At 43.1% G+C, this 26,044-nt stretch overlaps 1 protein-coding gene across 2 annotated transcripts in view; it reads left to right on the top strand.

The window, feature by feature from the left end:
• The window catches only part of LOC111981497 (homeobox protein PKNOX2-like), a 108,322-nt gene that overhangs the window by 56,627 nt on the left and 25,651 nt on the right, over positions 1-26,044 (top strand). Inside the window, exons 4-9 of one of the 2 annotated variants that reach the window (XM_024012777.1) lie at positions 1,607-1,743; positions 18,418-18,589; positions 20,287-20,472; positions 20,858-20,993; positions 22,666-22,763; positions 23,363-23,467. In XM_024012777.1, the coding sequence (XP_023868545.1) occupies positions 1,607-1,743; positions 18,418-18,589; positions 20,287-20,472; positions 20,858-20,993; positions 22,666-22,763; positions 23,363-23,467 (834 nt within the window). The remainder of the gene's footprint in view (positions 1-1,606; positions 1,744-18,417; positions 18,590-20,286; positions 20,473-20,857; positions 20,994-22,665; positions 22,764-23,362; positions 23,468-26,044) is intronic. The other variant, XM_070449354.1, reaches the window with a different exon arrangement.

Below are 26,044 nucleotides of genomic sequence, written 5' to 3'. Positions count from 1 at the left end.
TAGCTAGGTAAACAATGAACCATTATCCCAAATCATGACGTTACTACCCTGCATGAATCTGAAGGTAGCTAACCAACCAGGGTCAATGTTAGCTAGCTAACATTAGGCTATAACTAGCAACACAAATGTATCTGAGATATGAATAATAAGATCATACACGTAACGTTAGCTAGCGAGCCAGCCAGCTAACTTTAGCTAGCTAGCTAACAGTACACTTTAACTTGAAAGGAAAAAGGCTGTCTGTCAAATTAGAAACGTGTCATATCTGAAAATGTAGCTAGCTAGACATCAAGAATGGACGCTTCTCCCTGTCAGAGATGCCATGGTTGCCCTTAGTTTGAAGATGTAATCCGGAGACAGATGTTTTCTCCATCTCCTTAGCTATTATCCTCTAATTCCACTGATTTCTAAACTCGATCCTCCAGAAAGTGGAGAGCAACACTTATGCAGTTCTACTACGTGATATATTTTCAAAATAGACGCATTAGGCAGGAATACCTAAACATACTGACCAGCTCAAATAGACAGAAGCATGCTATATGGCTGACCAATCCGAACTGATCTCTCTGCATGTCCAGCCCACTTATTATCTCAGCCAATCATAGCTAGCTGGAAGGTTGCTCACTTTTTCTGTTGCTTAACAAATGGCATACAAGTTTGTTATTAAGGCACATGAAAGTTCACATGTTCCAGAGGGCATTTCTGCCAGAAAAAACACATTTTGATAATAATAAAAAGTTTACTTTCAAATGGCTTTCCTGTGAAGTAGTGACCCGCGACATACGCCTAGTTTCCTGACACGAGCCACATATGAGGTTGAAAAGTGGCAGAATTGCCCTTTAACCTTATCCTAGCTAAGCAGTATCCTAGAGAAGGAAGTAGAGCAGGTTCAATCAGAGCCTCACCATCCCCCACCCTGTCTCCACTCTACCACTGTCTCCTTCCGCCCAGAGGATTAGTGACAGGGGAGAGCTCCCAAGCCACAGTCAGTGCAGGCAACAAAATGCAAATGAGAGCTAGTTAAGTGTGAAGAAGCTAATTTATTTCCCATTTGGAGCCGAGATTAAGATGCTTCCTCCCCAAACCAACACAGGGGGGATGGAGGACCCATTTCCTTCTCTCCAAAGACTGAGGGGGAAAAGGAGACGAGAGGAGGGGGTGGGAGAAGGAGAAAGAGGTGGAGGTTCGACACGATTGAAGAGATGCATTGTACACATCCAGACCATCACATCAAAATAACACGCCCATCTTTCATAGGCCATGCGGAAAGATCAAGCTGGTTGTCTATCCACTCATGTAGTTCACAGAATCTGATCATGTGTGTGTGTGTGCCTGCTAGAGATGAGATAGTGGAACACAAAACCAGTTTTCTAAGTAGAAAGCCCAGCCAGAAGAGGGCTAATGCACATACAGATCTGGGACCAGGCGTATGACCAGGTGTATGTAGTTGACTGTGGTTCTGAATGCATGAACAGATCTGGGACCAGGCTACCAGTCTATGCAGTTAACTGTGGTTCTGAGTTAGCTAATGCACCGACAGATCTGGGACCAGGGCTACCGTTCTATGTATTGAAGTTCACTGTGGTTCTGTTTGCTCTGCCCTCAGATGACGGGCACCACCCAACAGAACTCCAAGGCCCAACAGGTCCACATCTCAGCATCCTCGGAGGCTGGGAATACCCCCATCAGTGTGACCCTTGACCCCCAGGCCCAGCTGGAGTCAGATAAGCGGGCCGTTTACAGGTAAGACGTGGTCTCAAAGCATACATTTGTGCAATATACTGTACATTTTCTGTGCTATATACTGTAAATTCTCTCTGTTAGTTCATTCACACTAAGCTCTCCAAAAAGTGGTAAGGCAAAACTCCCTTGAGGAGATTTTGAGAACCATCAGGCATTTAAAGGACACCTGTAAACAGACGCACGCACCCACTCCTGCATGGACACACACACACACACACACACACACACACACACACACACACACACCACACACCACACACACACACACACACACACACACATTCAGTACACACTCCCAATGCTAAGGTAAGATTGAGCACGATGATGGTTGGTTTTCTCTATTTTCTCCAGGGTACTGGGTTTTGTGTAACCTATTGTGTGGTACATAACGTGTAAGGAATTATCTTTTCAAGTGCAGTATCACAATTAGGAAATCCTTGTAAGAGTAATTAAGTGAATAGACAGTTGAAAACTGAAAACTAAACATACATTTTGAAAAACATCCTCCTCTCCCAACTCATCACTTGAATATTAATGTACTTTCATAATGGGCTTTTATTATCTGTTAATGAAGAAAATGATTCACAGAACACAGAAATGTGTAATATGTTCAGCAATCTCCCAATGAGAAATCATGCTCCAGCAACAAACCGCTATTTTTGTGCTTCCAAGAAAAATACATCTTCTCCCCAATACCGTCTTCAGCAAACTCTATGCTGCTCTGGCTCCTTGGCTCTCCCCTAGTGTGGTTATCCACTGCTCTTGTCTGAGTGTGCTCTTGGACCCATGGTTGGCCGGCTCAGGCCCCTTAGGCGAGTGCTGTGAAGGCCTCGCCAAGCCTGGGGCAGAATTTCTAAGCTCCTCTGAGATACAAGGCTTCTCTTTGATGGGAGCAGCCAGCCTGAGAGGGGCTGTGGGCGCTGGAAAAGACACTCAGCCCCAGGCCCACGCTGCCTGTTCACTCATTATCGTCCCTCCTGAAAACACACTCACAGGCGGGCTTGCAGCCATGCTCACACACACATGAACTCACACACAAATGAACACACACACACACACAAACGTATGTACAGTATATTCATGCACACATACACACACAAGCACACAGACCGCTAACCCTACCACTTGAAGGGTATGAAACTGAAAGCAAAAAAGGGGCTTCAAAACGTTGCCTTTTCTTCCTCTTTGACACTTCCAAATGTCCTTAAAACATTCTAAACATCCACAGGCAGAGGAGACAGCTTCCTGTCTCCCACTTTATTGATCATCTCCTGTAGTGTGCTCACACCATGCAGCAGCACAACACACAACACATGCTGCTGCAATGCCAAAAGCTAACTCGACAGATATATTGTGGGTCAAATCAAATCAGAAATTAACATATTCTGTTTGTGCCAATTGATGAACACATTTTGGAAACCTTCTTGGATTAAAGACAGAATGCTTGTTTTTATATTTGGATGGCCTTGATGACAAAATGCTGTGTTATAATCAATAAAAGACTGATACGCAACTTTAAAGCATGCGTTCAATGAGTCAAATGTAGCCTCCAAAGCCATTGTCTCGACTCCCTCCCACTACTGTCACTGATGCAAGGGAAAGTTATACTGTACATTCTCAATCCCAAAAAAGCTGCTCCTCCCCTGTTCCGCACTGTTCCAATTCTCCGCCGCCATTTGGGGGTTGGAACGTTTTCAAAGTGATACCAGAGTTTGAATTAGCATCCCTGTAATTTATCCAGGAAGTTTGCAGCATCTCTCCCTTATTAATGCTTGTGCACACGTCAGTTCTTTCGCTAATGGCCTGGATAGTGAGTTTGTTGTGCGCGGAGGACCTGTCTAGCTCCTCTATTCTCTTTGACGAGTCGTCACTTAATTATTACAGGCGGAATCAACTTGTGATAGCTGTAATTAGCCTAACGAGTTACGAAGCTCCCGATGAAGAAGTGCTAGATTGGGCTTGTCTTATTAGCGAGCTAGCAGGCGGTATGTTTTCCAGAGGTCGCTCCACTATGCCCAACTGATGGAGGCTGAAGGAGAGATATTTTTTTATTTATTGTGTACGTCTTTGTAAGTGAAATGGTGGTTGGGGAGATTTTAGCTACTTTGTTTTGATATGAAAAACAGTAGTACAACTAAGATGAACTGTTTGTTTCACAAGTAAAACAGGAACACACAGTATCTCACAGAATCAATGTGCCAACTATTGCCGCCTTCATGGGTGGGTATATTGAGAAAATGTTCTGTACATTAAGAAGTTAAAATACATGCAGTGAACTTGAAATCTACAGTGCTTTTCCACATTTTGTTGTGTTAGAGCCTGAATTTAAAATATATTTATGTTGCTGGCCTACACACAAGACCCCATAATGTCAAAGTGGAATTATGTTTTTAGAAAATCTTACAAATTAATAAAAAATTAAAAGCTGAAATTTCTTGAGTCAATAAGTATTATGGTTTTATGGCAAGTCTGAAAGTTCAGGAGTACAAATGTGCTTCACAAGTCATATAATAAATTGCATGGACTCACTCTGTGTGCAATAATAGTGTTTAACAAGATTTTTGACTGACTACCTCATCTCTGTACCCCACACATACAATTATCTTTAAGGTCCCTCAGTCGAGCAGTGAATTTCAAATACAGATTCAACCACAAAGACCAGGGAGGTTTTCCAATGCCTCGCAAAGAAGTCCACCTATTGATAGATGGGTAAAATTTTTAAAAAGCAGACATTGAATATCCCTTTGAGCATGGTGGTTATTAATTACCCTTAAGGATGGTGTATCAATACACCCAGTCACTACAAAGATATGGGCGTCCTTCCTAACTCAGTTGTTGGAGAGGAAGGAAACTGCTCAGGGATTTCACCATGAGGCTGTCATGGAAATTCTTACTCAGGGACACTCGAAGTCAATCTTAAATTAATCATCCTTTATTTGTCAGTGCGCTGGAGAGGTTCCAACCAACTCAATGCACCTCCTGGGAAGTACCAGCAGTTGTCTTATATATGCCTATTGACAGACAAGTTATATTTGCATGATTTAGCATAATTCATTAATTAATCATTACCATTTTGTTTCATTCATGTGACTGACCAATACTGGTTCATAACATGTCACAGACCAATACCTCACGAGGCTTCTTCTCTCTAATGTTGAGACCTTGAAACTGAGATATCTGTCATTCGTTCTCAAAACAAGGTCTGGGCGTACTTCCAAATTGTAGATACTGATAAGTGAGGATTCATTAAGTCAGTCACTTGCATGAACACAGAAATTGGTTATTAGAACAGCACACGAATAGAACACAGAAATTAGTTATAAGAAAAGCACAAACATTACAATTCCCATTACAAGACCAATGGTGACTTTAAAACAGTTACAGTTTAATGGCTGTGATAGGAAAAACTGAGGATGGATCAACAACATTGTAGCTACTCCACAATACTAACCTAAATGACAGAGTGAAAAGAAGGAAGTCTGTACAGAATAAAAACAGAGTGAAAAGAAGCAAGCCTGTACAAAATACCTGTTTGCAATAAGGCAATAAAGTAAAACTGCAAACAAATTGGCAAACAAATTAACTTTATGTCCTGAATACAAAGTGTTATGTTTGGGGCAAATCCAACACAACACATCAATGAGCACCACTCTCAATATTTTTTATAAGGATGGTGGTGGCTGTTAATCAGTTAATGGATACGCTTATCATCGGCAAGGACTAGGGAGTTTTTTTTAGGATAAAAAGAAACAGAATAGAGCTAATCACAGGCAAAATCCTACAGGAAAACCTGGTTCAGTCTGCTTTCCAACAGACATTGGGAGACAAATTAATATTTCAGCAGGAAGGTAATATTTAACACAAGGCCAAATATACACCAGAATTGCTTACCAAGACGACAGACTTAAGTCGGCATTAAAATCGATGGCAAAACTTGAAAATGGCTGTATAGCAATGATCAACAATCATCTTGAAAGAGCTTGAAGAATTTAAAAAATAATAATGTGCAAATATTGTACAATCCAGGTGTACAAAGCTCTTAGAGACTTACCCCAAAGGTGATTCTAAGATGTATTGACTCAGGGGTGTGAATACTTATGTAAATGACATATTTCTGGATTTCATTTTCAATACATTTGCAAAAAGTTGTAAAAACAATATTTTCACTTTATCATTATGGGGTATTTGTTTGTAGATGGGTGACAAAAAAACAACATTTTAATCCATTTTGAATTCAGGCTATAACACAAGAAAATGTAGAATAAGTCAAGGGGGATGAATACTTTCTGAAGGCACAGTACAGAATGGTTGACAAAATGAACCACAACTCTGTTTCACACAAAAGTCCCATATTTGTCATACATCCTCAATCTCAAAATGGAAAGCAAACAGCGTTACATGCTATAACACTTTTATTTTCAACCTTTGACATTGGTGCCATCCTTTTTCTAATGGGCCCAAATTGCAGTCCAAAGCCCTGTATGTGGTGTGTCACTCTACACCGTAGTGGGTCTTGGCTGAAACTTTCTAATGCTGATCCGCCCGAGACATAGCCTCGTTATTGTTATTTATTGTCTTACTCTTCTTCTATTTTTGTTTGTTCATTTTCTTAATTTTTAACTCTGTGTTGTAGGGACAGGGCTAGTAAGTAAGCATTTCATGGCAAAGACTACACCATGCAATTTGAAGTGTGTGTTTGCTGCCACTTATTGAACTCCAGTGGATGGACGGATTCACAGGGAAGCGAGGAATGAGAGAGTATGTGTGTGTTTGTGTGTTAGCGAGCACACACGTGTGTGCATCCATAGAGCAAAGAGGTGCAGCGGCGAGGCAAAGACATCCCGTATCATACACTATGGAAACGCTTTTAATTTGACAGTGCCCTGGAATGGGGGGCGCCATGCAGGATGTCTGCTCACAGACTTCAGTAATGCACCATAAAGTCTGTTTACCTTCACCGCTGTGAAGCTCTCGCCGCTATTTTGTCTCCCATCTGACCGCTCCCACATTCCTTAACGACCAGCGCTGTTTGATGGCGCAAAGCTAGCCACCCGTGTTCCTTAAAAAAGGCTTCCCTTCGAGTGTTCAGCGGGCTGGCTGAAAGGTGTTTGTGTCAGAGCCCAGTGGTTTATTGGCATGGTCAGTCTGATCTCTGGTTGGTTCCTCACCGTTTGACTTGACTGAGAAGGTTGAGAGAGGAAGGGCTGCAGGATATTCGTGGGGGAGTTTGTCAAGCGATTTTAACTTTGATATTGTTACGGATACAGAGAACTGGGTGCTTGTGGAAGTAAGCATCTTTCGATAATGTTAGTCACAGGAACATTAACAACCACAGCTGATATGACTGAATAGATTTAAACGGCCTGGACAGTTTGAATGGTGAATACAAACTATAACTTGAAATGAGTAACATGAAAAGATTACACTGGCTTAACTGGATCAATGAAAGTGTCACGCTCTGATGATAGGAAGGTGACACACCAGCCCATCTGCCTCCGTCTCCCATGGGCCCACTTGCTCTCTACAACTGGACTGTGACAGAGACAGAGAATACAAGCACGCAGGCAGATATGCGCACACGCACGCACACACACTTCAGATCTCACATACCGCAGACACTACACCCTGTGCCGGCTTTGCCCATCTATCCCGCATTGCAGGTGATGGAGGGAGGATGGACCAACAATGACTGTGTATATGAATGGATAAATCAAATCAAATCAAATTGGTCACATACAGATGGTTAGCAGATGTTATTGTGAAATGCTTATGCTTCTAGATCCGACAGTGCAGCAGTATCTAACAGGTAATATCTAACAATTCCACAACAAAACCTAATATCTAACAAATTCCACAGCAAAACCTAATATCTAACAAATTCCACAGCAAAACCTAATATCTAACAAATTCCACAGAAAAACCTAATACACACTAGTAAAGGAATGGGATGAGAATATATAAGTATAAAATATATGTGTGAGCAGTGACAGAGCGGCTAAGATAAAATAAATATTAAATAATAGATAGTGAAGGATACAGTACACATTATATACATATGAGATGAGTAATGCGTGATATGTAAACATTCTTAAAGTGGCATTATTAAAGTGACTAGTGTTCCATTTATTAAAGTGGCCAATGATATCAAGTCTGTAGGTAGGCAGCCACCTCTCTGTGCTAGTGGTGGCTATTTAACAATCTGATGGCCTTGAGATAGAAGCTGTTTTTAATCTCTCTGTCCCAGCTTTGATGCACCTGTACTGACCTCGCCTGCTGGATGGAAGCGGGGTGAACAGGCAGTGGCTCGGGTGGTTATTGTCCTTGATTATCTTTTTTACCTTCCTGTGACATCGGGTGTTGTAGGTGGCCTGGAGGGCAGGTAGTTTTCCCGCGGTGATGCGTTGTGCAGACCGCTCCACACTCTGAAGAGCCTTGCGGTTGTGGGCGGTGCAGTTGCCGTACCAGGCGGTGATACAGCCCGACACGATGCTCTCAATTGTGCACCTGTAAAAGTTAGTGAGGGTTTTCGGAGACAAACCAAATTTTTTCAGCCTTCTGAGGTTTTTCAGCCTTCACCACACTGTCTGTGTGCATGGACCATTTCAGTTTGTCGGTGATATGTACACCGAGGAACTTAAAACGTTCCACCTTCTCCACTGCTGTCCCGTCGATGTGGATAGGGGGGTGCTCCCTTTGCTGTTTCCTGAAGTCCACGATCATCACTTTTGTTTTGCTGACATTAAGTGAGAGGTTATTTTCCTGACACCACACTCCCAGGGCCCTCACCTCCTCCCTGTAGGCTGTCTCGTCGTTGTTGGTAATCAAGCCTACCACTGTTGTGTCGTCTGCAAACTTGATGGTTGAGTTGGAGGCGTGCATGGCCACGCAGTCGCGGGTGAACAGGGAGTACAGGAGGGGGCTGAGAACGCACCCTTGTGGGGCCCCAGTGTTGAGGATCAGCGGAGTGGAGATATTGTTTCCTACCTCCACCACCTGGGGGCGGCGCGTCAGGAAGTCCAGGACCCAGTTGCACAGGGCGGGGTCGAGACCCAGGGTCTCAAGCTTAATGATGAGTTTGGAGGGTACTATGGTGTTGAATGCTGAGCTGTAGTTAATGAACAGCATTCTTACATAGGCATTCCTCTTGTCCACATGGGATAGGGCAGTGTGATAGCGATTGTATTGTCTGTGGACCTATTGGGGCGGTAAGCAAATTGAAGTGGGTCTAGGGTGACAGGTAGGGTGGAGGTGATATGATCCTTGACTAGTCTCTCAAAGCACTTCATGATGACAGAAGTGGGTGCTACGGGGCGATAGTAATTTGTTCAGTTACCTTAGCTTTCTTGGGAACAGAAACAATGGTGGCCATCTTGAAGCTGTGGGGACAGCAGACTGGGATAGTGATTGATTGAATATGTCCGTAAGCACACCAGCCAGCTGGTCTGCGCATGCTCTGAGGACGCGGCTATGGATGCCGTCTGGGCCGGCAGCCTTGTGAGGGTTAACACGTGTAAAATGTTTTACTCACGTCGGCCACGGAGAAGGAGAGCCCACAGTCTTTGGTACCGGGCCGCGTCAGTGGCACTGTATTGTCCTCAAAGCGCGCAAAGAAGTTGTTTAATTTGTCTGGAAGCAAGATGTCGATGTCCTTCGACAGGGCTGGTTTTCTTTTTGTAATTCGTGATTGTCTGTAGACCCTGCCACATACGTCTCGTGTTTGAGCCTTTGAATTGCGACTCCACTTTGTCTCTATACTGACACTTTGCTTGTTTGATAGCCTTACATGATTAAATACTGTGGAACGTGCTTTCAGTTTTGCTCGAATACTGCAATCAATCCATGGTTTCTGGTTAGGGAAGTTTTTAATGGTCACAGTGGGTACAACATCTCCTATACACTTCCTTATAAACTTGCTCACCGAGTCAGCGTATACGTCAATGTTATTATCTGAGGCTACCCGGAACATATCCCAGTCCACGTGATCGAAGCAATCTTGAAGCGTGGGATGCGATTGGTCAGACCAGCGTTGGATAGACCTAAGCCCGGGCACTTCCTTTTTAGTTTCTGCCTATAGGAGGGGAGCAACACGATGGAGTCTTGGTTAGATTTTCTAAAAGGAGGGCAGGGGAGGGCCTTGTAGAATTGTGGAAGTTAGAGTCGCAATGGTCAAGCGTGTTACTCGCTTGTGTACAGCAATCGATATTCTGATATAATTTGAGAACAAGGCTACTTAAATTCTCTTTGTTAAAATCCCCAGCTACATTAACTGCAGCCTCAAGATATATGGTTTCCAGTTTGCATAAAGTCCAGTGAAGTTCCTTGATGGCTGTCTTGGTATCCGTTTGCGGGGGGATATACACGGCTGTGACCGAGGACAGTTCTCTTGGGAGATAATATGGTTGGTAGTGGATTGTGAAGCATTCTAGGTCAGGTGAACAAAAGGAGTTGAGTTTCTGTATGTTGTTACAATTACACCATGAGTTGTTAATCATGAAACATACACCCCCGCCCTTCTTCTTACCGGAGAGATGTTTATTCCTGTCGGCGCGATGCACTGAAAATCTCGTTGACTGTATGGACTCCGACAGCATGTCCCCAGCTAGCCATGTTTCTGTGAAACAGAGCATGTTACAATCCTGGATATCTCTTTGGAATGCAACTCTTGCCCTGATTTCGTCGACTTTGTTAACTAGGGACTGGACTTTAGCAAGTAATATACTCGGAAGCGGTGGGTGGTGTGAGCGCATCCGAAGCCTCACTAGAAGACCGCTCTGGCACCTTCTCCTCCAGCTGTGTTTTGGGTCGGCCTCTGGAATCAGTTCAAATGCCCTGGGAGGCGCAGACAAAGGATCCGCTTTGGGACAGTCGTATTCCTGATCGTAGTGCTGGTTGTGCTGGTAAGTTGACGTCTCTCTGATATCCAATAGTTCTTCACGGTTGTATGTAATAACACTTAAATAACACATCGATCACGTGACACCATTCATTCCTATGTGAAGACTCAATAGGACATTGAAGCCAAATGAAGTTGGTTAAGATGGCGTCTCATGGAGACATAACGTGTAGTTGGGGCTACTCCAGAAAGTGACGTTACAGGCTAGCTCAGTGCTGCTCCCTCTCATTGAGTATCTCAAGTTGAAGGCCAACCGGGATACTGCAGGCTCCCATTAGCAACTAAATTATCCTTCTATCCTCTGTGTGCGATCTGAAAATAATCAGTTATAGAACATGCATCGGTGTATTTGAAGCAATTATTGGTACCATGATTGTCTTTGAATTTTTATTTTATTTACACAAAGGTTAACCCTGAAGATCGACATTTTTCCATTCACTATGGAAAATTAGGAGATCCTGTTTTCTGCTAACAATGCCTGCAGTACCGCGGCCGGCCTTGAACTTCCAGTCGTTCTCCCCTGGGATGGACAAGGGAAGAAAGAGAGCGAAAGAGAGAATAGGAGAGACCGAGAAATAAATAGGGGGAAGAAATACAGAAGGGAGGTGGGAGGACAAGACAGAAGGAAGGAAGTAAAAGAGAAAAAGGAGGAGGCAGAGAGATGGGCTGCCGTTAAACTCACTGTGTGTGTGTGTGCATGCTTGCGTGTGTGTGCGTTTCCTTGTGCGTGTGCATGCTCGCTTGCGTACATGTACGTGCATGTGTGTGTGTGTGTGTGCACGTGTATGTGTGCCCCCTGCACAGGGTGTGCTTCAGACATGTAGCCTGGGGGAGAGGGCCTTGTCGAGAGCACACACAGCGTGGTTCCTGCCACAAACTGGGTCCTAATAAAGCGCCCGGGCATATGGCAGGACTGATTAGAATGGCAAACACGGTGAACACACAGATAGAGCCCCCCCCACCCCCTCCTCTAACGTTCTTCACCCCCTGGGTGGGTTGCCAAAAGCTCCCCAACAAAAACAGTGGCAGAGAAAAAATTGGAATAGCAAAACATGGTTGCTCTTGAGGTTCGGCACCTTTTGTCCAATTACGGAAATACTTACATTTTACATGGTTTTCTACCACAGGTTCTACAGGTATTTATGCTTACAGATTTACTCCCATTGTATATGGAGAAAGAACTGAAAAATGACCTTATGAATAAATAAGTCCCCACAATTATAGGTACAGATCGATAAGCCAAGGTATATAAACTCAGAAGGCACACACCCTTGCTAGTGACAACAAGGCCACAAACCTGTACGCAATTAGTATCACACCATGGTTGCGTTCGATACGGCACCCTATTTCCTATGTGCACCACTTTGGACCAAAACATAGTGAATAGGGTGCCAATATAGTCAATTGAGTGCCATTTCAGATGCACCCCATGCCTTTGATTCACGTATGATACTGCAGAAAAAGGGTAGGTTTTTCATAACCATTCCCCAACCTTAATGTTTAAGTGAACACGTATCGTGCGAGTGTGATTCATGGAGGACCGTTTCGGTGGGGTGTTTTGTCGTGGCTCAGTTGGTGCAGGAGGAGAGACTTTGTGCTGACTGACTCCACGCTCACTCCCTCCGTCCTGTAAATGGCTCTTTTATGGCCCGGGTAACGATCCCCCCGTCGGCCGTCTCCATTCCGTCGCACTGCAGATAGAGACTGGCTGATTTTTTGGTACCCGATGTGGGGCTAAATGGTTCCATATTAGGACAGCCTTAGTATCAGAAAGACTTATACAGGTACGGTGTGCATTCACCTCAGTCCGATCCACTCCCTGATCTACCACTGTCTGTTCCCTAAGCATGAAACCGTGTAGCCTCCATTCAAGCTATGAGTATAAGAAATAAAATGCTCACAATTTGCACAGCTTGGGTTAAGGCATACAGCAGTACCAAGATAGTGACCATTAAATCAAGGGAAACAAAATGTGACACATTATTCAATAGAACTGAGAAAGTACTTTCATGTTTATTACTTGGTAGGCCTACATTTATTTGCACCCACCTGAGCAGCTGATTGAACGTAGAACTATGTAAATGTCCAAAACCAGGAAAAATATCCTAAACCAGGCAAAAGGTCCATGAATGTTATGTGCCTGGAGCCTTACCGTTTAATAAATACATCTAAAATAAGGATTAAATTGTGTAATTACTGCTATTGTTTATTTGCCTGACAACTCACCTTGAATTTAATTCCGCTGCTCTATCAATCGCTACATACATTGTCTGAAACTGCCATCCTAGAAGTCGTTTGTGTGACTTCAAAATGAGGGGTGACTTACAAAACAAATTAATCAGCGATTGGATCGTCTCTAACAAATCTAACGAATCAGAGTATCAAAGTTGATCATGTAGGCCAGCTCTGGCCCAACCCATCAGATTCTGGGACCAATCAGAATGGTCAGAATATGTTCGCATTTTATGGATTGTTGGCAAGGGATGCAAATCCAGACTCATTGTGGAGAAGAAACGTTTTTCTCTTACTGTGGTGTTGTAGGTGTGGGCCAGTCGGCCAATAAAACCTATTGTGTACCCATAATGCCCCGGGGTTATGAGAAGAAGCCCCGCGGCATCATATCTCCATTTCATCAGTTGTGTGTGTGTGTGTGCGTGTGCGTGTGCGTGTGTCTGTGTGTTTACAGAAAGCACTGCTGAGGAAGGGGGAACAAACATTTCACTCCAGAGCTGGAAACCATCACCAGTGAGAATGGCTATTGGAATCAATAACATGATAAATTCCTATATTTATCTGGGTTTTCATTTGAGATTAGTTCAATACGTGGACCTATTTTTACTCTCATAAGACAATAACTGTCTATAACACTTAGATATCTTAGCCCTAGTTCACCGCTCCATCGCCTCACCGAACTAAAAAATATGTCACTTTCTCTTTGGAATAGCGTGGATAGAGTGCTGTCTGAAACCATGCAGTGGTAGTTCGCCTCGTCAGACCTTTGACAATAGTTCGGCAGGCTCTGCCGCTCTTTGGGCGTGGTATGGGTTAAGCACGCCTCTGTTTCATACAGCGCGCCAGAGCAGTTCTTCCAGTGTCGGTTGAAATGGTAATGCATATTAATATATGTTAATTGCATGCAAATAAAGGTTGCTTCGCTACAACACCCACAACGGAAGCACAATCATGGCCTCGGATTGGGACAAACTCTTTTCACTCCGTGGGCGGTGGTATACATTACAGTGGCCGTGGTTTTCAAAGTGCAAGGACTGCCCGATGCACATGCACTTTCAACTGGAAACCCTCCGCCTGGGACCTCATTCATAACTTAAACTATGGTGGGTTAATACTTATAGTTTACAATTGCACTTTCATATTAGTACATACTTTTGCTTAATTTCCTCTTCATCTATTGCTTAATATTCTCCACTCCCCTTTAATTTCTGGTCATTCATTTCACCTGTCACTGCTGTGCACCCTGAAGAAGGCCTGTGAGCCGCAACGTGTTGGTGTATTTTTATTTTTATTTTTTACTATTCAATAGCCACTAAAATAAAGGCTTTTAACTTTTCCACAAGAGTGCCTTGGTTTTTTGAAGTATGATGTTTTTACCCAGCTACAACTTACTTTGGTCACTATAAATTATACCCCATTCTCCGATTACATGTTTTATTTAACTAGTCAAGTCAGAACAAATTCTTATTTACAATGACAGCCTAAACCTGGACTATGCTGGGCCAATTGTGCGCCACCCTATGGGACTCCCAATCCAAATCGGATGTGATACAGCCTGGATTCAAACCAAGGACTGAAATGACACCTCTTGCACTGAGATGCAGTGCCTTAGACCGCTGCACCACTCGGAATCACCTCTCTTTCTATCTTCATTTGATGCCAAAACAGCGGTCCCTATTTTTTTGCATTTTTCATTGCCAAAATGAAAGATGTGTAATGAAAAGCTTTGATTGCTAGCCAACAAACAATGTCAATCTACTAAATTTACCTGAATGAAATATCGGAAACTGATCGCACGTGTGTGTGTGGCCATAAAAGACAGATAGTAACAATGTAGGTGAGATTTAATCAAATTTCACTGCGATTGGTTAGGCAACATGCAATAATACCTGTCAATCGCTGAGATGAATTATTTTTATTGCTGGCTTCATTAAAAACTGTTAATCGGATGGATTTTTTTTTGTCTTATTTTTTTGGGGGGGTCCTATACATGAGACCAACTTTACCATGCTATCCTGGAGGCATACTTACACAACCAGTCTCGTTACTTTGCGTGAATGATATCTCTCAATTTCAAACAATGCGAAATTTGAAAACAAATTCATTTGTTTATCTTCTTTCTATTCTGTGACTGCATGAAATAGCAAACATAATGTGAATTCAGCGATTTACATTTGTTTACTTCATCTTTGGGGTTCCCTGATGAAACTGTAACATCCATTACTGTAGTTAAGTTTAGCCAAACTGTACTTTATGGCTTAGCAGTGTGTTAAAAAGATTCCACGATCCGAACATGAGCGAATTATTGGCTTGTTCTCGATACTGTGTGGATTCCACTGAAATCTACACCCACCGTTATGTATAGCACCGCCCACCGACCAGAATGGCGTGAAAAGAGTATCCCCCCTTCGATTCACATGTGGACGCGTTAGAACAGACCCAGGGTCTGTTTCTGTGGCGGCAGAAATGCTAAAAGGCTTATTCATGGTTAGTATAGTTTTTGGTGCTCTTTGAACCAGCAATAAAAACATGACTTCTCAACACAGAGGTTGAAGCATTCATAACGGATGGACACTACATCAACATATGAATTACTTTGCCATCTCGGGAGAAAATAGAACGTGTACGCTGCACAGTAATATCGCTATCGCTAACATACCTCATGGTTTATTTTAGGGATGAGAAGACGCTTTGTGATTCCTTAGTTAAAAGGGAGTTATGAAATCTGAAGACACGTTACGTTAACCGAGACACAGTAAACCGATCATATTCAATGTTTCAAACATTAACTTCTGTGCTGCACAGGAATGTGATTGGTCTTTGCCTTTTTAGTGCAATAAACTTTGAAGTTTCTTTAGCACAGAAGAGGTCGCTCTTATGCCTGAATTCGACCCGAAACCAACTGTAGTGTTGAGATCGGTTGTATGAAACCAATCAGTATGTCATGAAAAGCTCTCAACCGTGCCAGCCCGCTCTTCATTTCTATTCACTTCCACTCACCAAAAGTTCGGCGTCTGAACTGTGCGTTAGATCACCAGCAAGTTAAATAATTGAACACCTGCCATAGCATAGGACCTGAAAAACAAGCCATGATGAACATATTACTCCTTTGCAGCCAGCCCCTCTCCCTTGCCCCCCCCCTCCACTCCTATCCTCTATCTTCTCTTTCGTTCATCCCCTTCCTCTGTGTGCGGTTTCAGAGGGAGGAAGTAGTTGGCACTTATAGTGAACCTCTCTCCTCTCCTTTCTCTCTCTCTCTCTCTCTCTCTCTCTCTCTCTCTCTCTCTCTCTCTCTCTCTCTCTCTCTCTCTCTCTCTCTCTCTCTCTCTCTCTCTCTCTCTCTCTCTCTCTCTCTCTCTCTCTCTCTCTCTCTCTCTCTCTCTCTCTCCTCTCTCTCTCTCTCTCTCTCTCTCTCTCTCTCTCTCTCTCTCTCTCTCTCTCTCTCTCCTCTCCTCCTCTTCTCTCTCTCTCCTCTCTCCCCCCCCTCCCCTCCTCCCTCTCTCTCTCTCTCTCTCTCACGCCCCGTGAATGAGGCCGGGAGGACTGCAGCTCAGCGCTCTGCGCATGGCCGCCTGTTTAGTATTCGTCTCACGTCTGGCCGAGGGAGCCGCATTAAATTGGGATCAGGCAGATTAGAGTCTAATATAGTGGGCTATTAAAGGCTGCGAGCCATGGGTTAGAGCCAGAGCAGGGGCCCACTCTCCCAGCATCCTAGAGTAGCCCTGTGTGCTACATGCCCACTTCCCCCCTACCTACCTACTCTCTCACGCCACATATACACACACACACGCGTGCACGTTCGCAGATGGATGTATGCTTACACGTAGGCACAGACCAACGCACACACACACACACACAAACACACACACACCACTTTAGTACAGAGACGGATGCAGGGAGGTCATGTTTTTGGGGGAGATTTTAATTAATTGTCATGTTGTTTCATGTTATGAGGTGCCTCTGCTATTTTGGGTTTTACAACATGAAATACGCAAAGCTATAAAGGTTATTGGTACTATAGTGTGCTTGATGAAGTGCTTCTTAGTGTTTGAATAGTTTTGTGATACATGCACATTCAAAGGCTTTTTCCTGGCATTTGTATGATTATTAAGGAGTGATTAAGATGTTTTTATCTTCTATTCTATTTGATTTGCTATTGTTTTCTGTTTTAGTCTTGTCCAGTTAATTCTACGCAAGTATCCATAAACTTTGTCCAACTCTGTGAATTCTGCCAAAACATTGATACTCATTGATATACTGTATATTCTCTCCTTAACATTGAACAGGCATTATTGCCTGAGTTGCAGAAGTTGGAACTACTATATTAAACAGAGGGGGATTTGCAGATGGATCATTGGACCATATTACTGAGTGGTCTGACCTTTGTGACATTGGCCATAAAAGACAGATGGTAACAATGTAGGTGACATTCACTGTTATCGCAATGGACCATATCTTCACTACTTAACGTCATCTTCATATTGATTCATACCAGTACTAAATGTCCTAGGGAATATGAGAAAACTATCCAAACTAGGGTTGTGAAATTCCAAGAACTCTCCCAAAAGCCCCAGGTTTTCAGAATTCATGGTTTGAGGATTTACAGAATCAGAAGGGAATAAGCAAGAATTTTGGGACTTTTGCAACACTAATCCAAACTATTGATAACACAGTGATATGAGGTTGCGTCAAACAGTTTGTTCATTGTTTTGTTTTGCTTGTCAGGAGGTGAAAAAGGAGTTTGCGTGCATTTCAATCAGACGCTATTTCAGATGCTATTTCAGACGCTATTTCAGACGCTATTTCAGACGCTATTTCAGACGCTATTTCAGACGCTATTTCAGACGCTATTTCAGACGCAATTTCAGACGCTATTTCAGATGCTATTTCAGACGCTATTTCAGCGTTTTAATTGCATCTGATTGAAGCGTGTGGAGGCTCCTTTTTCACTCAATCATATGCATTTCCCACTTGGCACCGACATCAATTCAACATTTATTCCACGTCATTTCATTGACAACGTTTATTCAACCAGTGTGTGCCCAGTGGATTACTCCTGCACCTTTACTGAGCTTGGCGACTGGGTGTGCAGTAGATCATCTCAGTGCCTACTGTTCGCTTTGTCTGTTGCATTTGTCAGTGGAGTTAACAATCAAGTTGACTTGCTTATGCGGTTCCTGGGTGTAAGACATAGAGTATTGTTGCAGTACAACAATACTGTATCAAGAACACAATGCACAACAAAACCTCAAACTTCAGTCTTCCCGTTTAATGGTCATTTCGGATTGAGCCTTTACTGTGAATGTGGTTTCAGAGAACGCAGGAACATTGCATTTAAAAGGAGCATTGTCGACCTCAGACTGTAAACATGATACACATACCACAAATACCGATACAGCGAGAGCAGTATACATAACAAACAACATTTCCTCTTCTCAAACAGAGTTTAAAAAAACTTTGCACCTGGAACTACTTCTTATATGGCAATCAAGATACAGCTAGAGCAGTTATAAAGTCTAACTACTTCCTTTTTTCTCCTACCCTTCCAGACATCCCCTATTCCCACTGCTGGCCCTGCTGTTTGAGAAGTGTGAGCAGGCCACCCAGGGCTCTGAGTGCATCACCTCTGCCAGCTTCGATGTGGACATCGAGAACTTTGTGCACCAGCAGGAGCAGGACCACAAGCCATTCTTCAGCGAGGACCCCGACCTGGACAACCTGGTTAGTACCCTGCATGGGGGGCATCTCGTTAGTCTAACGCGGCTTTGAAGTATCTCAATAGTCTAGCGTGTCTTCTTCATTAAGGAGGCATCTCAATAGTCTTAACGGCTTCCTCATGTTGAGGAAGTATCTCAATAGTCTAACGTAGCTTACTAATGTTGAGGATGATTTGCTTCCTCTACTGGTGGAGGCAGTCATTACATATCCCTTTCACATACGTCCCGTTTTATTTCCCACTCATATCAATTTGTCTTATTTCCTCTCTCACCCTTTCTCATGTACATGGTTCTCTCTTCTAGACTATCAATTAGCTCTCTCTCTCTCTCTCTCTCACATGCAGACACGTCTACCCCTTTCCCTTCCATCTCCTTTGTCTCTCTAAATATTTATTTATATTCACCCTTTCTCTCTCTCTTCCCCTTTCCCACTCTTCCCCTCATGATATCTCCCTCCTACCATTCTATGACAGCTAGCAGTAATTAGAAATTAGGAGAAATAGGGAAGGTGGCTGGGGAGAGAGAGAGATGGAAGGTCGGCTCTCATCATTATGGGGGTACTCGGCCGACAAGTGGTGCGGCAGTCAATTAACCCCGCATCTGTGTGCTTTACGAGGTGCCGGCCGTGGACTGGCCCTGGCACACACTAACTCTTCCACAGGACAGTAATGCTGAAGCTGACTGGCCGAGATGGCACTTGGCTCCCGATTAAACAAGCGGCAGTAATTGGCAGATTTATCTCCTCCTTGGCCAAGCACTTTTCCGCCCCATTCTGGTGCCCTTGAGTGCTGACTTTGAGGGAGTGAGCACTGGGAAGAGAAGCCTGGTTGGAAAAAGGACAAAGTTTGGATCATGGTGAAGGATTTTGAGAGGGCTCATGGATTAGCAGGTGTTATGTCAAGGGCTATCTTAGAACGTTCAGAGACTGACTAGGGCTAGCACATCATTTGTAAGGCACATGAGGGGGCTGTCCAGAAACAACCCCTAGCCCCTGGGCACATCATTGCCAATATTATTATTTACCTTTGGTTCAAACTGGAGAAGGCAACCATGGAGCTAGCCAATGTTGAGCGAGCATAGCATTCAGGCTAGCATGTAGCCTACTTCCCTAGTCATTGAGCCTGCTGGCTTTGCCTCTCTCTTCTCAGATGGTGAAGGCCGTCCAGGTGATCAGGTTCAGCCCTGGCTTCAAATACTATTTCAAATATCTCAATTACTTTCACATACAATTGAAATAAGTGTTCAGATATATTTTTTCTTGAAAAGACAAGAAGTACATTTTTTTTATGTATTTGGAAATACACTTGGAATGTATTTGAACAATTCAAATACACTGCCTCAAATACACTCCCATGCATTTATCCAGATATTTGAAAATAATATTTGAAGTATCTGAAAATCCTCTTAAATACAATTTATCAAATAACCATTCAAATACTAAAATAAAAGTACATGTTTTTGGCTGTGTATTTGTAAATACTCAAATACACACCAATTATTTAATTTTTTTACCAGATACTCAAATACAAATGCATTTGAACACAGGTCTGCTAAGGTTACACCATTCTAAAACTGGAGAAATCAACACGAGAGCTAGCTAAAGTTGAGCCAATCTAGACTAGCATTCAGGCTAGCATGTAGCGTCCTTCCTTCCCCAATCATTGAGCTTGCATATATTCCTCTCTCTCTCTCCCTCCCGAGATGGTGAAGGCCATCCAGGTGCTGAGGATCCACCTTCTGGAGCTGGAGAAGGTTAACGAGCTCTGCAAGGACTTCTGCAACCGCTACATCACCTGCCTCAAGACCAAGATGCACAGCGACAACCTGCTTCGCAATGACCTGGGCGGGCCCTACTCGCCCTCGCACACCTCGCTCAGCCTGCAGCAGGTAAGGCGGACACTTACACATATGTTGCATGCACTTACGTACAAACTCTAAACATAGTGTATCTGGTATGCACTTTCAAGGAGCCAACTACGTTAATGTTTTCGTGTTTTTCTGAAGGACCATTATACTTGTGTCCAACCATCTGAGCCGTATTCATTAGTCTAATACATTGTGTAACGTTTGGATAGAACGTTTTGAAGAACAGATATGTCTCCTACATGTAGCACTAAGGAATCATCAGCTCTGTTCATGGCATTTTTATCCCCAACATTCAGTACTTTCATGTTTCAAGTTTCAAATTGTATTAGTCGTATGTACATCCTGAACGGCCCTCCTCAACCCCCTTACTGGTTCCTTCTCTTCCTATGACCTCTGACCTCACCAGGACCTCCTCCAGACATCCTCTCCGTCCATGACATCAGTCTCCAGCTCCGTCAACTCCTCGGGCATCATGGTGCACACCGGGACCCTGCAACAGGGTAACATTGCCATGACTACCATCAACTCCCAGGTGGTGTCAGGTGAGAAGCCTTTCCACCTTCCTCAACCCAGTTCTATGGGTACCTCACCTTCCCTGATATTACATCATACAACAAGTGTCCCTTATACCTCTACATTGTAGTGACATGGGCAGAAACAGTGTATGTACAAATTGTACAAAGTGTTCTACTACACAACATTTAAAATTAAAACAACATTAGAGTGAGAGAAGGTTTAGCCACAATGTTTTGCATTAAGTATTTATCAATTATTATTTCAGCAACTGCTTGCTGGTAGGTCACATCATATCCTACGTCAAATGGAGGCTGTTGACATATAATTATGAAAATACATTTTGTGTTAATGGTGTTCTACACTATATACACAAAAGTATGTGGACACCCCTTCAAATTTGCCACACCCGTTGCTGACAAGTTTTTAAAATCGAGCACATAGCCATGCAATCTCCATAGACAAACATTGGCAGTAGAATGGCACGTACTGAAGAGCTCAGTGACTTTTAACGTGGCACCGTCATTAGATGACAACTTTCCAACAAGTCAGTTCGTAAAATTTCTCCTCTGCTAGAGCTGCCCCGGTAAGTGCTGTTATTGTGAAGTGGAAACTTCTAGGAGCAACAATGGCTCAGCCGTGAAGTGGTAGGCAACACAAGCTCACAGAACGGGACTGCCGAGTGCTGAAGCGCATAAAAATTCTCTGTCCTGGGTTGCAACACTCGCTACTGTGTTCCAAACTTCCTGTGGAAGCAAAGTCAGCACAAGAACTGTTCGTTGGAAGCTTCATGAAACAGATTTCCATGGCCTAGCAGCTGCACACAAGCCTAAGATCACTATGCACAATGCCAAGCCTCGGCTGGTGTGGTGTAAAGATCACCGCCATTGGACTCGCATTGGACTCGGAAATGCGTTGGAGCAGTGGAAACACGTTCTATGGAGTGATGAATCGAGCACAAAGCGAGGTACATTCAGAAATGGTTTGTCGAGATCGGTGTGGAAGAACTTGACTGGCCTGCACAGAGCCCTGACCTCAACCCCATCAAACACCTTTGGGATGATTTGGAACGCCGACTGCGAGCCAGGCCTAATCACCCAACATCAGTGCCCAACCTCACTAATGCTCTTGTGGATGAATGGAAGCAAATCCCCGCAGAAATGTTCCAACATCTAGTGGAAATCCTTCCCAGAAGTGTGGAGGCTGTCATAGCAGCAAAGGGGGACCAACTCCATATTAATGCCCATGATTTTGGAACGAGATGTTCGACGAGCAGGTGTCCACATACATTTGGTAATGTAGTGTATATCACTCAAAAGTGTGGCTGGGTTTCTTGTTATTATGCACAGCAAAAAGTTACCCCTGCCCTCCGGAAATCCCTTTCAACTTAGAATGATAATCTCATTCCATCTTTCTCTTTGATCGCAAGACATTCAAAGCTCAAATTAATACCCGTGATTAGAGAATCTAAATTAGTGCTAATTAGTAGCAAAAGAACAACTCATGAAAGAATACAGCTTTTTTTTTCGTGCTTCATTCGCACCGACGTGCTTTTGCCTTCCTTGTTTACATGTTGTTGTTGTTGTTATTGTTTTGGTAGGGTTAGATAATAGAGCTCTCGAGCCGAAATGGTGCAAGGCCGACTGCTTTTCACAGAAGAAGAAGCCACTCGACTCTTATGACCGCAAATTATCCCCTCAGGTGGCACCTTGTATCAGCCGGTTGCCATGGTGACATCGCAAGGGCAGGTGTTAACCCAGGGACTCCCCCAGGGGACCATCCAGATCCAGAATTCACAGGTGAGGCCGTCAGCTGCTCTTCTAGCATATACCTGCCTCTCTTGCCATAAGATGTAGAGATGGATAATGTCTAACAACTCCAAATAATCTCACTGTCATGCATACCATTGTTTTTGCTTGCCATTAGCTGTCATCAAGTGGTGGGCCTCTCTGTTATGAACATGATACGACAGTGTGAAATGAATATTAGAGTAATAGTGTAATAGCTAACGTGTCATAGGTAAACTTATGACATTTCAGCACACTGTTTTTGCAAGGTATCACTTGTTTATTATGCTAATGTTTCAGCCTTTAGCCTATGTGCTAACGTTTCCTCCTTGACAAAATGTTAGTACAATAAACAAGTGACTTGTTTATTTTAATTTGAAGTCCAACACACCTGCAAAGAAAGCTCTAAATGTCAGAGTTTGCGAGTGCATGTCCCTTTAAACTCCTGCAATCCCCATGGCCTGAAGAACCTCATATAGGTGGTCAATATTTGAGTCAGACTGTCAGACCACCCGTATGCTCGCCTACGGAGCAGACTGTGGGGTGCTCTGCTCTGCAGGCGTATTAGAAAGCCACAGTGTCAGCCAGGCAGGTAATTCTGTGTTTGACAGACAGCGGCGGCCTCAGTGAATACCCAGGACCCAGCCGAGGCGGCACTCTACACGTGGTCTGGGAATAGAGTGCAGCCCCGTAGCTACATCACCGACAAGCTCCCGGTAATGATACCCCGGCTTGGTGCCGCCAATTAATTCAACCCCGCTTTTCCGGAACACAAATTCCCAGTGCCGAGGGGGATAGGGGGAGGGATTTCCACGTGACACCCCAGCTGCACCTGTAATAAGGCTTATTTTATACTGTGTGTGTGTGTATGTGTGTGTGTTTGTGTTTCATATATTTACAGTGCCTTTAGAAAGTATTCACACCCCTTGACTTTTTCAACATTTTGTTGTGTTACAGCCAGAATTTTAAATTAATGATTTTTTTTTGAAGTGTCACTGGCCTACATACAATACCCCATAATGTCAAAGTGGAATTATGTTTTTATAATTTTTTACAAATTAATTAAAAATGAATACCTGAAATGTCATGAGTCCATAAGTATTCAACCCCTTTATTATGGCAAGCCTAAATAAGTTCAGGAGTAAACATGTGCTTAACAAGTCACATAAAATGCATGGACTATCTGTGTGCAATAATAGTGGTTAACATGACTACATCATCTCTGTACCCCACATATACATTTATCTGTAAGGTCCTTCAGTTGAGCAGTGAATTTCAAACAAAGATTCAACCACAAAGACCAGGGAGGTTCTCCAATGCCTCACAAAGAATGGCACCTATTGGTAGATGGGTAAAAAAAGAAGCAGACATTGAATATCCCTATGAGCATGGTGAATTTATTAATTACGCTTTGAATGGTGTAACAATACACCCAGTCACTACAGGCGTCCTTCTTAACTCAGTTGCCGGAGAGGAAGGAAACCGCTCAGAGATTTCACCATAAGGCCAATGGTGACTTTAAAACAGTTACTGAGTTTAATATCTGTGATATGAGAAAACTTTGGATGGATCAACAATATTGTAGTTAGTCCACAATAATAACCTAAATGACAGAGTGAAAAGAAGGAAGCCTGTACAGAATACAAATATAATAAAGTCACATAATTAGTTAAATAAAGTCCACCTGTGTGCAATCTAAGTGTCACATGATCTGTCACATCATATCAGTATATATACTCCTGTCCTGAAAGGCCCCAGAGTCTGCAACACCACTAAGCAAGGGGCACCACCAAGTAAGTGGCACCATGAAGACCAAGGAGCTCTCCAAACAGGTCAGGGACAACGTTGTGGAGAAGTACAGATCAGGGTTGGGTTATAAAAAAATATCTGAAACTTTGAACATCCCACGGAGCACCATTAAATCCGTTATTAAAACACAAACCTGCCAAGAGAANCTTTATTATGGACAGACCTTTCCCCATCTTACAACCATTGAATATATATGTTTTGTCCATAACATTTTACAATCTAAGGTTAAACCAAGTAATTTAGTCTCCTCAACTTGTTCAACAGCCACACAATTCATTACCAGATTCAGCTGAGGTCTAAAACTTGTGTGTTCAGAAGCAGTTTATTACTGGCCACCCATTCCAAAACTGACTGCAACTCTTTGTTAAAGATTTCAGTGACTTCATTAGCTGTGGTTGCTGATGCGTATATGGTTGAATCATCAGCATACATGGACACACAGGCTTTGTTTAATGCCAGTGGCAGGTCATTGGTAAAAATAGAAAAGTGTAGAGGGCTTTAAGAGCTTCCCTGTGGTACACTACACTTTACAAGTTTGACATTAGAGAAGATTCCATTAGATAGATAGCTTTGAATCCATGATTTGGCAGCGATTGAAAAGCCATAACACATACGTTTTCAACAACAGGTTGTAGTCAATAATAGCAAAGGCTGCACTGAAATCTAACAGTACAGCTCCCACAATCTTCTTATTATCAATTACTTTCAACCAATAATCAGTAATCATCATGTTGAGTGCTCACTAAGCTATCTGGGGTGGCAGGTAGTCTAGTGGTTATAGTGTTGGGCCAGTAACCGAAAGGTTGCAAGATCGAATCCCTGAGCTGACAGGGTACAAATCTGTCGTTCTGTCCCTGAACAAGGCAGTTAACCACTGTTACTAGGCCGTCATTGTAAATAAGAATTTGTTCTTAACTGACTTGCCTAGTTAAATATATATATTTTTTAAGCATTCTGAAAGTCTGTTGTTAATTTGTTTACAGAGAAATAGCATTGTATTTGGTCAAACACCATTTTTCCCAACAGTTTGCTAAGAGCTGGCAACAGGTTGATAGGTCTGCTTTACCACTTTTGAGTAGCGGAATTACTTTGGCTTCCTTCCAGATCTGAGGACAAACACTTTCCTCTACACTCAGATTAAACGTATGACAGATACGAGTGGATATAGAGTCAGCTACCATTCTCAGTAGCTTTCCATCTAAGTTGTCAATGCCAGGAGGTTTGTCATTATTGATCGACAACAATAGTTTTTCCACTTCTCCCACACTAACTTGACAAAATTCTAACTTACAATGCTTTTCTTTCATTATTAGGACACTTGACCAACTTAGGACACTTGACCACCATACTGTATGTACAAGCACAGGACCATCTGATTTAAATCTCCAATATTTGCTGTCGATTGTCATTTTTGCCTTGTACATTTTAGAGGGAGTCCAATAAGTTCTATTCATTATAATATACTGAACCATTTGTGTTTAAGA

Source organism: Salvelinus sp. IW2-2015, linkage group LG20, assembly GCF_002910315.2.
Source record: "Salvelinus sp. IW2-2015 linkage group LG20, ASM291031v2, whole genome shotgun sequence".
NCBI lineage: Eukaryota > Metazoa > Chordata > Actinopteri > Salmoniformes > Salmonidae > Salvelinus > Salvelinus sp. IW2-2015.
The sequence above is the reverse complement of the archived record's forward strand: the minus strand, read 5'-3'. Positions and strand labels throughout refer to the sequence as shown.